Genomic DNA, 13037 nt, shown 5'->3' on the forward strand with positions numbered 1-13037 from the left:
AACGATCCGAACGACGACGGATCGGATCGGATGAATGGATGGACGAGGTAAGGAGGAGGAGGTAAGGAGGATGACCTGGGGGCCTGTCGAAACGTTAAGGACGTTGAGGGGGGAAGAGCAATGATCAAAAAGCTCGGGACTCGGAACGCGGAACTGGGAACAGGGAACACGGAACACGGAACACGGAACAAGCATTTTCACAACGCTGTGACTTTTTTTCCTGTTCTCTAGAAGAAATTTTGAGAGAGAGAGGAAAAGCAGGGGAATTGCAACTCGCTGTCGTGGAGGTTTGCTTGATTGCTCTCCATCATCTCTTCACCACCATCATCTACTCTATACCTGTCATCACCTGCAACCATGAACTCAATAACAGACTACGACGCTCCCCTCACCTCCGAAACCACCGCCTCCGGCGGCGCGGTGGAACAAACAGTACCCATCACCCTCACCACCTCCCTCGACCAATACGCCATCCCATCAGGCCCGTACATGGTCCCTGTCTCATGGCGTCGTACACACCTATCTACACTCGTCAACAAGCTTGTTGCCTCCTCCTCCACAGACTCTGCTGCAACCACAGTACCATTTGACTTCATCATCGACTCTTCACTCCTCCGCACAAGTTTGGGAGAATACCTTGATACTCAAGGCCTCACTTCCGAATCAACGCTATCAATCGAATATGTCCGCTCGACACTTCCTCCCACCCGCCTCGCTGCGTTTGAGCACGATGATTGGGTAGCTTCTGTCGATTGCGGCCATGCTGGTGGGGTGGGGTCGGTGTACATGACTTCAGCATACGATGGAAGTGTGAGGTTGTTCTCACCGAGTAATGCTGCGGAGGCAGAGCATACCTTTTCGACGCTGAACAAGTCTACAGTTCAGGCGGGCAAGAATGGAAGTTTGACTAGTGCGAAATGGACTGCAAAAGCAGATGCGATTGTGACGGGTGGCATGGACGGTAGGGTTCAGCTTTGGAATGTAGCTCAGGGGGAGGATGGAGAATGGACGAGCTCAAGAAAGTGGGTCGGAGAAGCACACAATGCTCCGATCAGCGCGGTGGACACTGCACAAGGCCCATCTGGAGCAAGTGTATTGAGTGTCGGCTGGGATGGAATGGTTGCGCTGTGGGACGACATTCCTTCTTCTTCCACTTCCGATACCGTCGTCGAGTCTGAATCCGAAGACAATTCAGAGGACGAAGGTGCTTCTAAGCGCCGGAAAACCACCAATGGTAAAAGCTCGAAAAGCTCGAAGACCACGCCGAGCAAAGCTGGCACCCAATCACCAACTACAATCCTATGGCACGCCCAACCAACGTCCCACTCCATAACCGGCGCTAAAAACGTCTTCACCCCCTCCTCTCGCATTACTTCTGTCTTGTTTGAACGCTCCTTCTCTTCTTGCTCCCGTTCCTCCAAAGACGCCAACCGAGCATGGACTTGCGGCTTCAACGGTCAACTAAAAGGCTGGGACCTTTCATCCGGTGGTTTCGTCCACACCTCCCTCTCCCTTCCCACTTCTACCTCTTCCGAAATTCGTCCTATCATCTCACTCACCCATCTAGCGCCTTCCACCTTGGTCGCAGGAAGCATGGATAGAGGAATCCACATTTTCGACTCCCGACCTTCCACCTCGGGCGTACAAACCCTAGGTATTGCCATCAACAACGCCCATAAAGGGCCCGTAGACGTGGTTTCTGCCCACCCAACAGACTCGCATCTCTTTGCTAGTGGGAGCGGGATGGAGGGTACTGTGAAGGTTTGGGACTCGAGAAGTTCTAAGAAGGCTCTATTCAGTCTAGCAGTTGGTGAGCAGGGAGGAAAGAAAGGAGAGAAGGGTGTGTTGGGGCTTGACTGGTCTAATGATGGACAGGAGCTGGTTGCGGGAGGTAAGGATAAGCGGATTACCGTTTACAGAGGGTCGAATATCGGGGGTTCTGCCGAGAAGTAGGCTTTACCACAATGTTGTTCGTTCTCTTTGTCGCTTTTGCAATCGCACTTGGTACGATTGAAACGGTTCTACAAATCGACTGAGTTGACATTGACACCAGAGATAACATTGACACGAGAACAAGAATAATGATGAGACCGAGACTGAAGAAGAGAAAAAAAACTAACAAGAATGCTGCAAGGATGCGATACAAAGCCAAAACCAACCTCTTGGACCTAAGCGTGAGGCCTACCAAGCATTCACCTTACTCAACCTGCCCTTTTCCATAATACACTTGCCCTCTTTATACTTCTGGCTAATTTCAAAGGCCTTCCAATAGTACCAACCCAAAGTTTGTGTACAACCTTTACAACTGAGATCGCAAACGGTATGCATACCTGTGAGGAGGTGACGATTTTCTTTATTGCCGAGGGCGGTGTTGATTGAAGAGGAAAAGAGGTATGCTTTTCCGTCGCGACCTGAGAAGGATTTGCTGATCAGTTCATCCTATCATCGCATCGAGCGGAGTTGGGAGTGTGAAAGGGCAGAAGAGGGAGGGAGGAAGATGAGCATGAGAGCGCACGAGGACTCAGAGAAGGGAAGGGCCTGGTAGTACGGAACTTACTTGTAAAGCGAGATGCGCACCGCAATCAGCGCATACATAACGCGGGGTCGAAGAAGGGAGGTATTGCAGTATCGGTGGTGGAGTTGATGGTGCATTGGAGTCGGAGGAACAAGTCGAGCCTTCTGAGGAGGAGGAGGAAGAGGAAGCCATAATTGCTGCTGACCTTCTCACTCCTTTAACGTCTGCTTCTTCTCGGTTTCAATCGCTTTCTTCCGAACCTTCTTCTTGCGTCTTCGTCTCTTGCACTTCTTCTTTTCCTTCGGCGGCGGAGTAAGGATGTGTTGTAGTAGCAAGAAAGCTACCTTCAACCGATTCCCATACAATCCTCCCCGACCAAGTTGTGTCGTGGTATAGCCTACTGAATGCTCTCCTTTTCGAGCTATGCCACTTGATCTTCCCCTCGAGAGGCTCTGTAGGTAGAGGTGTGAATACGGCGGTTGATTGTTGAAAGTGGATCTGCAGAAGCTGCTCGGAAGGCGCAAGAGACAACCAATGCTCGATGGTGAGTTTGACTTTGTAGTAATCGCTGACGGTCGTCGCTTCCATCAATGGTGACCCATGTTCAACGACAGAGATTGGTTGTGAGAATCAGACAAGCGACTTCGACGTAGGAGGAGGGCAGGATGATGGATAAGGTCCTTGTTGTGGGAGAGAGCTGAGTTTGAAGCATTGGTTTGGAGACTGAAACTGTACCTTGAAATCTTGGCTGGATCGTGCGCAGAGAGAAAGTGCAGTTGTACCCTGCATGTTCGCTAACCCTTTTCCGCTCGTCCTCCGCACCGCAATCTCCGCACTAAAGTCAGACACACTCACACTCACACTCACACTCACACTCACACTCACACTCACACTCACACTCACTTTCTATCATCGCACAATCGAGAACTTTCTACAGCACTTTTTTTATGATTGCAAAGAGGTCAAGCTTTGGTTTACAGGCGACTGACCAGCTATACAAGCAGCTTCATCGACCACAGCTGCTAGGGGAGAATGTGGCGCTGAGCAAGCTTCAGCTCTTGAGGAGGAGGATGGGTCGAGTTTGGTCGGGTCGAAGGTCTCTAGTAGTGCTGGGACAGGTTTGCGTTTGAGAGACCTGCCTCGCATTCCTGGACTACCTCCTGCTTGTGAAGATGGTGTTGATGTTCCGGTTTGTGGGCTGGCTTCGCTTCCCGGAGTTGGCTTTGATTCTGTTGCCGGTGTGACGATTTCTGTGCCCGCCAACATAGGCGTTGCGGGATGAGTCAATTCGGTGATATGGGATGGCGCCGAAGACACTTCTGTTCCTGCTTCAGCCGCTTCGTCTTGCTCTCCTGCCGCTGCACCATGCTCTCCTGCCGCTGCACCATGCTCTGCTGTTGGGTCGGTGTGACCATCATTCGAGGCTTCACCGAGCGCCGCTATGGGGACAACCTCGCGGACAGAGATTCTAGGTGTGTTGATTCCAGTAGCGGGCGTATCTGTCATCTCTTCGTCTTTCCCGCCACTCAAGGTTTGTCCTTGCTCTGCCCTCCTTTGCCTCTGTCGCTGTTTGTGTAGGATGACAAGGGCGATGAGACCCAAAGCAAGTACGCCGACTGGGACAGTGACGCCAACGGCGATTGCTTTTGTCTTGTTGTTCGAAGAGGAAGGATGATTGGTTTGAGAGTTGACGTTGCCATCCGATAGGGTTGAGTTGCTGTTGTTAACCGCGCTGTTATCATTCCGACTTTCAGTCCGAGACCCATTGTTGAGGTTGCCACCAAAATTGAAATTGGATGGTGTCCGATTTGGTGGTGGAGGAGGCGGACTTTGAGAAGTGGACGAAGGTAGGTTCGAAGATTCTGTAGAATCTTGATTGGAGGAAGCCGAGGTAGCGAGGGAAGTGTTATTGGAATTGTTGCTAATGGAGCTCGAAGGCCCAAAGTCGGGCGAGTTCGAGTTGGAGTCATTGTCGCTGGAGGAGCCTGAATCTGGTGCGGAAGAGGTTAAAGAGGATCCTTCATAGGCACCGTACGCTTGCTCCTTGATAGTGTTTCCGGAGGGAGTGGCAGTGTCGGTGACATGGTCTTCGATATAGTCTTTCGCTGGCTGGCCAACGCAAGCGCCGCCCTTATGCTCTCTGTGAGTTCCCGGCTGACAATCGTCATCCTTGTCCGAAAGTGATCGTCTCAGGCCTGGAGCCTCTTGTTGATCTGTCTTGTCCGAGGTTGAATACGTGGATAGGGTGCCGTTGCGTCTCTGTAGCCTTGGCTGTGCTTCAGGGTCGCAAAACACCGCTTCGGTCCATTTGGGTGTTCGTGGTGCTATGTGATGCTGCTCATGTGTCTCTTGCTGCTGCTGTGATGAAGGAGTGAACCGCAAGCGCAGGTTGCTGGTGGCTCCTTGTACTGACGACGAAACGAGTCGTAGACCGATCAAGAGGCAGAGGAGGAGCTGCGTCGGCACACATCCATGCCCTGTCCATGATCTGAACTTGACCATGCTAGCATCGAGGATTGCGGTAATCGCGATCCTGAGAACGGGAAGGTGAGAGGGGGCGGGAGGGAGGGAGGCAGAACTTAGACCGAGGAGACATGTGACCTGCTCTTATATCATTTGACAGCCGCCGTTTGGTTCCCACCAGAGCGTGGGAAGCTTTCCCTGTTGCACAGCAAGATAGGCTGGCAGAGCCACAGACCTGCGCGGAAGCGGGAGTCCAGCGTTGACTCCATGCGAGGGCCGGACACATGGGCCCACAACGGAGACAAGCAAATCACCAGCTCTGATCGCCTTGGGCAAGATGATTGGATGAAGCACGTACCCTTTTTGTTTGGCGCTCGGACCTGTACTTGGCGTTGGCGAGAAGCGGGAAGTGCAAGCAAAGAGATGAAGTGTGGCTAGCGTGTTGGTGTGGGAAGGGCCAGAAGTGACCGTCACCACGCCTCTCGAATTTTGAGGAGGGTGGGTTGGAGGCAAGGACTGCATATGTATCGAAGAGGTCTGGAACGCACGCGTGCTTGCAGCTTCGAAGGAAAGGTGATCGTCTACGGCGGACCGTGCTTCGGCTGAACAGAGAGTGAAAGAAACGAGCGAGCTCGATGATTGTATCAAGCAGAGTAGAGTAGATACGGAGCTGCAGTCATCGATGTTGGCTGAAGAGGGATAGTTGACTCAATTTGGAATAGGCATCGCCAATGTCTGATGACTTGAAGCGATGCCCGATGGCCTTGAAGGCTCATACTGTAGACCACAGAGGACGGATTGGATGATTGGATGATCGGATGATTGAATGATCGGATGATTGAATGATCGGATAGGCACCTTGAGCTGCTATGAAAGACTCGTGAGAAACTTGACAGAGAAAGAGCTCTGCTAGCTACACAGCTCTCATTTTCCCAAACCTTTTTGTTGGCCTTTTTTCGATGCATTTCCAGTCGACCTTTTCTGCTGGCGTCAAGCAAGGACAAACAATGACAAAGTCACTCTCTGTCCTTGATCCTCACAATGGCAGCTTTGATCGCGAGGCCGGCCACAATGATATAGCATCGTACATCACAACAAAAGGCACACGAGTGTACGTGCACAGCTGGATGACAAGGGCTTGTGGCCCTTGTCTTGGCTGCCGCGATTTGCTGTCACTTAAGCCTTGCTTCTGCGCCCAACTTTCGGCAAGAGCAGAAGAAAAAGCACCTGCGAAGAGCGCAAGATGATCCACTCTACACGTTATCTTCTATCTACTTACCTTACTATTGTTGGAGCAAGTGATGGACTCGAGTGGTAGGACGCGGTAGTATTACATATCGACGGTGAACTGTGTATACAAATAGATGGATGATAAGACGGAGACGAACTAACTAACTCGGGTGCTTTTTATATATCCTAGCTTGGGCCTGATACAGTGACATGTTGGAGCAGAGGAGCAGTCTGAATCACGAAGAGGCAGTGCAAAAAGGGTCTATACAGTGATAGAGTACAGTCTTTTATCTCCTCCTGACCCTCACCTCCTGCCGACCTTATCGTTCGCTGATACGGTCGTCGGAGGGCCGAGGTGTGCGGCTTGATACGATCGTCGGATGGACCGAAAATGTTCAGCCCAATACAAAGACGTCGGCCATGCCGACAAGTACCCTGATGCGAGTCGATACAGACGCACCCCTCCTTCAAGTATACGCTCAGTATCAGTTCCACCGTCTTTCTTCAGTATCATCACCAGTTGCAATCTCAGGCATTGCAACTATTTGACATGTGTGTGTTGTATCGCCGCTTCTAGATGTTGTCGACACCTCAATCGACGCTACGGTACCTGAACCAGTACCATCATACGACTGTCGACGCATCACGAACACTCGTGCTAAGACAGGCATAGTTATACCATACATCCGGTATCCAAGGACTCCGAACATGCCACGCTACCTCTGAACCGAGTCGTCCTGGTCCATACCGCAGCTACGCAGCAAAGCGGAAAACATCTCAGGTGCATTGGTTTGCAAAGTTTGTTGGCCAAACGCTTGAGGGTATACATCTGAATTGCATCTTGCGCTTGAGGCTGGCAACTACAGAAGTCATGTTGAACAGGCCAATATCTGCAATCAGATCTTGCCAATCTTGTTGAGGTTTTGGCTGATTTTGGGACAACCTAGTGCAAATGCCTGCTTGGTTGATATCTGGACAATTGTAATTATGTTTGCAGAGTCTGTGCCAAGCAGTTGAAGCTATACCATGCACCTCCTCGTCTGAGCCACGTTCTAGCTCTTTCGTACTAGTGTGTCATAGATGTAATGCTTAAGATTCATTGTGCACTATTGCTACAGGGTTGTGTATATATATACCTTTGTCCTGTTTATGAGATGGCTTGTTGTTCTCTTTCGAGTCATGCCCACTTTGTAGTATCTCAGCATTTTCCTTTCATATGCTTCTCCTGATTGGTTGCCACTCAATTTAGTATGCATGAAGAGGATCGGTCTGTTGGTTACTCGCTTTTCTCACATATTGGTTATCCCAGTGACTCTTCAACTCCCCCCCTTGCTGGCATGACCAAACCCATTGCTCGAGCTAGGCATGTGATCTCTCCTCCTTTCAATGGCTTTGTGAGAATGTCTGCCAAGTTGTTTGCCATTCTGACATATTTGATCAGAATGTCTCCCTCCTGCACATGTTCCCTGACAAAGTAATAACACATGTCAATGTGTTTAAGCTTCCAGTGTTTGGCTGGGTCCTTACTCACCTGTATACATCCTTGGCTGTCGGTGCAGAGTATTGGTCTGGCATTATTGATACCCAGGTCTCGCAGCAGATATGAAAAGAACAGTGCCTCCCATGCTGCTTCCAATGCAGCAACAAACTCTGCTTCTACAGCTGACAGGGCCATGCATTTTTGCACATGAGATTGCCAACTCACTGGGCTCCCATATAGATATGTGATCGCTCCTGATGTACTCCTCCAACTGTTTGTGGGGTCTGACACCCAATTTGCATTGGTATATGTTGTTACTGTCTCCTTCTCCATATTTGCTCTCTTTCCTAGTTGGAGATGATATTCACTTGTTTGATTTAGGTACTTTAGAGTGTGGGTCACTGCATGCCACACTCCTTCAACCAGAGTTGTCATGTGTTGCACTAAAACTCCTACTGTGAATGAGATATCTGGTCGCACTGTGTTGGATACCCATAAGACCTGTCCTACCAACTCCTGGTATTCTTTGCTTCATGATGGTGAACATCTCTCTCCTCCAGCACTTGCAGTTATGCTTTGCATTGGGATCCAGGATTTCTCAGTCTCCTTCTGTAACCATCTGCTTACCATTGATTTAATATACACTGTTAGGTCAAGAGATATGCTCTTCTGGGTCCTGTTTCTCATGATTTTGATTCCAATAAACTCTTTGATCTTCCCATTATCTTCTGTTCCCCACTTATTCATGATCTCCTTCTTGGTGCGATCCACTTCTTTGCGACTTGGTGAAGCTATCTGTCATGGGCCTGAATGCTCAAGAAGCAGGAGGGTCACTGGTTCATATAGAAGGAGCACAGGTATCGAAGATCTAGTCGATACCATTAGAGAGCATGGTTGTAGTGCAGTCTCCATGGAGACCATGGACTCCTACGGACTCACATGCAAAGGAGGACCGAGCTGTCAGGGGTCTCGCGCCTGAAACCCAGGTCGGTCTGTCGAGATACTCAGTGACTATCAAACTGTGCAACAGCTATTGTCTCGGTATCAGTGACTATCAAGTTGTGCAGTGACAGCAGGTGGCATTCATTGTATATACTATCATAGGTTTCAGCTGACCTCTGTGGACACTCTGTTCAGGGGTAGCTCGGCACGATCAATAGCAAGGTGTAGGTTGTGATGACACCAAGGTCTGGTGCAAGTGTTGATGATGATGAGGTTGATGGTGTTGGTGATGAGATTGGTGATATCGATGATAATGAGGTTGATGGTGTTGGTGATAAGGTTGGTGGCATCAACACGAGTGTCCAGTGTGTTGACTTGATGCTTGAAGTGATCCCCGGACTGCAGTGGACTACTGCCTTTGGTTCTATCTATACTCGGACCACTGACCTGCTATGGGCCGCCTTCAGACATCAGGTAGTGGTGATACAACACATGCACTATGATGAGGAGCAACCTTGATCAATTGCTGCTATGCTGACTGAAACTAATATATACTTATGCTGAAGTGATAACTAGTTATGGTGAGTAGAGTGGATGAGGATCCACTCGACCTATGATGATGAGAAAGCATGGTTATATACCTCTTCACAGCATTGCCAGCAATGCTGCTCCTGCTCTCTCTCCAGAGAGTACCTTCTTCATCAAGTACTGTTCAGGAGGCCTCTCCTGCTTGCTTGGCACCCCTGTGCCTCTTGAGCTGTGTCGACTCCTTTGACACTGCTCCTCCTCCTTGCTATCCTGCTTGTTTGGCACCCTTGTGCCTCCTGAGTGGTGTCAACTCCTTCAACACTGCTCCTCCTCTTTAGGACCTGGTGTCGTCTCCTTTGACTCTTGTCTCTCGAGCCCCTGAGTGGTAACTATCTGCATGCTCCTTGAGCTTGGTCCTCTTTGTGGCTGTGCCTGGCCCTCCTCACATATGGCTCGGTCCTCCTTTGCATGTGAGTCCATAGGAGTCCATGGTCTCCATGGAGACTGCATTACGACCATGCTCTCTAATGGTATCGACTAGATCTTCGATACCTGTGCTCCTTCCATATGAACCAGTGACCCTCCTGCTTCTTGAGCATTCAGGCCCATGACACAGTGTATAGGGAACCGGCAAGCAGGTCCTGAGGAGGAGGAGCAGTGTCGAAGGAGTCGACACCACTCAGGAGGCACAGGGGTGCCAAGCAAGCAGGAGAGGCCTCCTGAACAGTACTTGATGAAGAAGGTACTCTCTGGAGAGAGAGCAGGAGCAGCGTCGCTGGTGATGCTGTGAAGAGGTATATAACCATGCTTTCTCATCATCAAAGGTCAAGTGGAGCCTCATCCACTCTACACACATCATAACTAGTTATCACTTCAGCATAAGTATATATTAGTTTCAGTCAGCATAGCAGCAATTGATCAAGGTTGCTCCTCATCATAGTGCATGTGTTGTATCACCACTACCTGATGTCTGAAGGCGGCCCATAGCAGGTCAGCGGTCCGAGTATAGATAGAACCGAAGGCAGTAGTCCACTGTGGTCTGGGGATCACTTCAAGCATCAAGTCAACACACTGGACACTCGTGTTGATGCCACCAACCTTATCACCAACACCATCAACCTCATTACCATCAACACTCACCAACCTTATCACTGACACCATCAACCTCATCATCATCAACACTCACACCAGACCTTGGTGTCATCATAACCTACATATTGATATTGATCACGCCGAGCTACCCCTGAATGGAGTGTCCACAGAGGTCAGCCAAAACCTATGACAGTATATACAACAAATGCCACCTGCTGTCATCACACAACTTGATAGTCACTGAACAACTAGCTCGTCAAGACCGATACCGAGACAATAGCTGTTGCACAGTTTGATAGTCACCGAGCATCTCGACAGACCGACCTGGGTTTCAGGCCCGAGACCCCTGACAACACACTCTCTGATTAGAAGCAATGGCCTGCAATTGCAACTATTGATAAGACAACTAAGTATACATTACAGTAAGGATATAGTTAGTTAAGAGTGTAGAGTGGATGGGGATCCACTCATCTACTATGGTGAAGTGAGTGTATATATAGGTTGGTACAGCGTCACCTGCAGCACTGCTCTTGCTCCTCCTAGAGGTGTCCAACCCTCTAGCTACTGCCCTACTCTGTATGTGTTCTGCCTTGTCCTCACTCCTGCTCCTCCTGCTCCTTGTGGTTGAGGGCAACCAGTGTGAGTTTATTGCTGACAGGGGTCACTCCCACTTCATCTGAGTGGCAAGGCACATCCTCCTATGTCCTGCCCCTTGTAATTCCTTGCTCTCCTCTGATGACAACACCAACCTTCCTACACTGAGTTCATTGTTGTATAGGGGTCCCTCCCACCTCATCTGAGTGGTGAGCCCTCCCCTCGCATACTCCTCCTTGTGAGTCACCACCAGTTGTCCAATGTGGCCTTGACCATCTCCCTTTTGTGGTGTGTCTTGTGAGATTGGTGGGAGCAGCACCCTCTATTTGGTTTTGTCAAGATCTGTTGTAAGGTCTTGAATCCACCAATCCTGACAAACTCTGTCAGAACCCACTGCTTGCCTAATCCCGCAATTCTTGCGCATGGCCTCTCTCATGTAGGTCCAGTTCTTCTGCACATCTGGTCCTATGATTTACTGCTCACTATGTTTCGATTTGGTTATCCGATTTCCGATTGCTGACAGACAGCTGTTGAAGGTTGCATAAAATAAAGATTAACTTAACTGGCTGAGTATGTTAGTTGAGGGCTGTTGTTGTATTGTTGAGATGATAGTGTGAAGGGAAGGTGGTGGAGCTTTCAGGGAATGCGGTGAGGGCTTTGTGCTATATAACTTCTGCTTTGTGGTCCAATTTGATTGGGGGATCAAAGAGGAATTGTTACCAAAACATGTCCTAAGACACTCATACAGGCCAAATTGCCAAGCAATGCAATAGGGCACACAGCCTGGTGCAAAAAAAAACAACCCCTGCCTAGGGAGAGCGAGAGGCTGCTTCAGGTTTGTGGGAAGAGAAAGGTGGTCGTGCTGGGAGCCTTTGAGCCAGCGAGCCACCTCGCTGACCTGCAATCTATCATGGCTTTTGTATCGGTTTTTGTATTGTCCGACTGTTCCTCATCTGTGCGGTGGTGACAGAGATGAGAGGGAACAAGTCCTGCAGGATAAGTTTGTATTGATGAATATGAAAAAATAAATGAAAAGCGTTCGACCCGGGATTCCGACACTTTGCAAATCGAAATCCAAGTTGGGAAAGAACGCTTGTTGGCCAGAGAGGCGCACCCTTCATAGAAGCCTGCTGCCAGAAGTGGCGCAATGGCTGTTCAGCGAAGCTTGCTGGTATGAGCAGAGAGTGTCAAAGTGAAGCTGAGTTCGGCTTGCTCTGGCCGTGTAGCTTTCCGAAGCCGAGTTCTCTTGCCGGACATCGATTTTCCTCAGATCTGAATACTGTGAAGAAAGTGGCCATCCCGCCTGCAACAATCGAATGCTCACCCTCGGTGCTTGCTGTCCGGATGCTGCTGTCTCCTTGCTTCAGAGCGTTGCTTCAGAGCCTTGCTAGCTGTTCACTTACTCTGAGAGAGCGATCAAAGGCTTCCTTACTTGCCTGACACAACAACTGCCGGCCCCTCCGTTGTTTGTCGGAAGAGCCGAAAGTGAACGGCAAGAAAGCCAGTCAAGTTGATTCTTGATGGTTGTCGAGGCGTGAGAGCAGTGTGTGTGGTTTTTTTTTGGTTTTTTTTTTTTTTTTTTTTTTTTTTTTTGAGAGGGGCGCCATAAGACGGCAAGTGTGCCACTCTGGCCCTTGCTCAGCTTCAAGCTTCGCCTCGGTTCGCCTCACTTCGCCTGTGTGTGTGCCCTTTTCATAGTCCCTGTCGTCACACATTCATTTCGAGTTTAGAGCTTCCGCCGCTCTGCGTGCGTGCGTGCGAGATAGTGCTTGGCAACCGCAGCTTCAATGCTCACGCTCATTTGACTGACTTGGACAGACCCTTTTCGCTGTCTCTGCCTTTACTCAACAACACCCTTTCTTTTGTTCTCGTCTCCCTCCTCATCCCTCTCCGCTTCCATCATCTTTACTTCATTTCGCATCCCCTCCTCGTCATCGTCTTCACACCCCCCCCCCCCCCCCCCCCCCCCCGACCTCCGTACGAATATACGGCTTTCACATCTGAATCTTCGGCGGCATCATCAACGTTACCCATCGCATCAAGCAAGCCGAACGCATCATCAAGCCCGTTCGAATCCCCTTATCATCGCAAGGATCCGGCTGCGCTGTGCATCTTTGCATTTGGTCGAGGATCCCTTCCACTGCCGGTTGACCATCGTTCTCGCTGTTCGTTAGCCTATAGACTCATAGCGAG

General features: G+C 49.9%; 3 protein-coding genes across 3 annotated transcripts; 1 reads left to right on the forward strand and 2 right to left on the reverse strand.

Moving 5' to 3' along the window:
• Window positions 1–357: 357 nt before the first annotated feature.
• On the forward strand, window positions 358–1953 carry UHO2_03417 (uncharacterized protein; the record flags this gene model as incomplete). Its single annotated transcript, XM_041558332.1, has 1 exon — window positions 358–1953. One exon carries the CDS (start codon window positions 358–360, stop codon window positions 1951–1953), a length of 1596 nt encoding a protein of 531 aa, XP_041414266.1.
• A 228-nt stretch (window positions 1954–2181) lies between these two features.
• Window positions 2182–2707, reverse strand: UHO2_03418 (uncharacterized protein; the record flags this gene model as incomplete). The annotated part of the gene is made up of 2 exons (XM_041558333.1): window positions 2182–2439; window positions 2558–2707. 2 exons carry the CDS (start codon window positions 2705–2707, stop codon window positions 2182–2184), a joined length of 408 nt encoding a protein of 135 aa, XP_041414267.1.
• Window positions 2708–3460: 753 nt separating this feature from the next.
• Window positions 3461–5017, reverse strand: UHO2_03419 (uncharacterized protein; the record flags this gene model as incomplete). The annotated part of the gene is made up of 1 exon (XM_041558334.1): window positions 3461–5017. The coding sequence occupies one exon, from the start codon at window positions 5015–5017 to the stop codon at window positions 3461–3463; it is 1557 nt and encodes a 518-aa protein (XP_041414268.1).
• Between the last annotated feature and the right edge of the window lie 8020 nt (window positions 5018–13037).

The sequence above is a fragment of the Ustilago hordei genome (genome assembly GCF_900519145.1).
Source record: "Ustilago hordei strain Uho2 genome assembly, contig: UHO2_contig_05, whole genome shotgun sequence".
Lineage (NCBI taxonomy): Eukaryota > Fungi > Basidiomycota > Ustilaginomycetes > Ustilaginales > Ustilaginaceae > Ustilago > Ustilago hordei.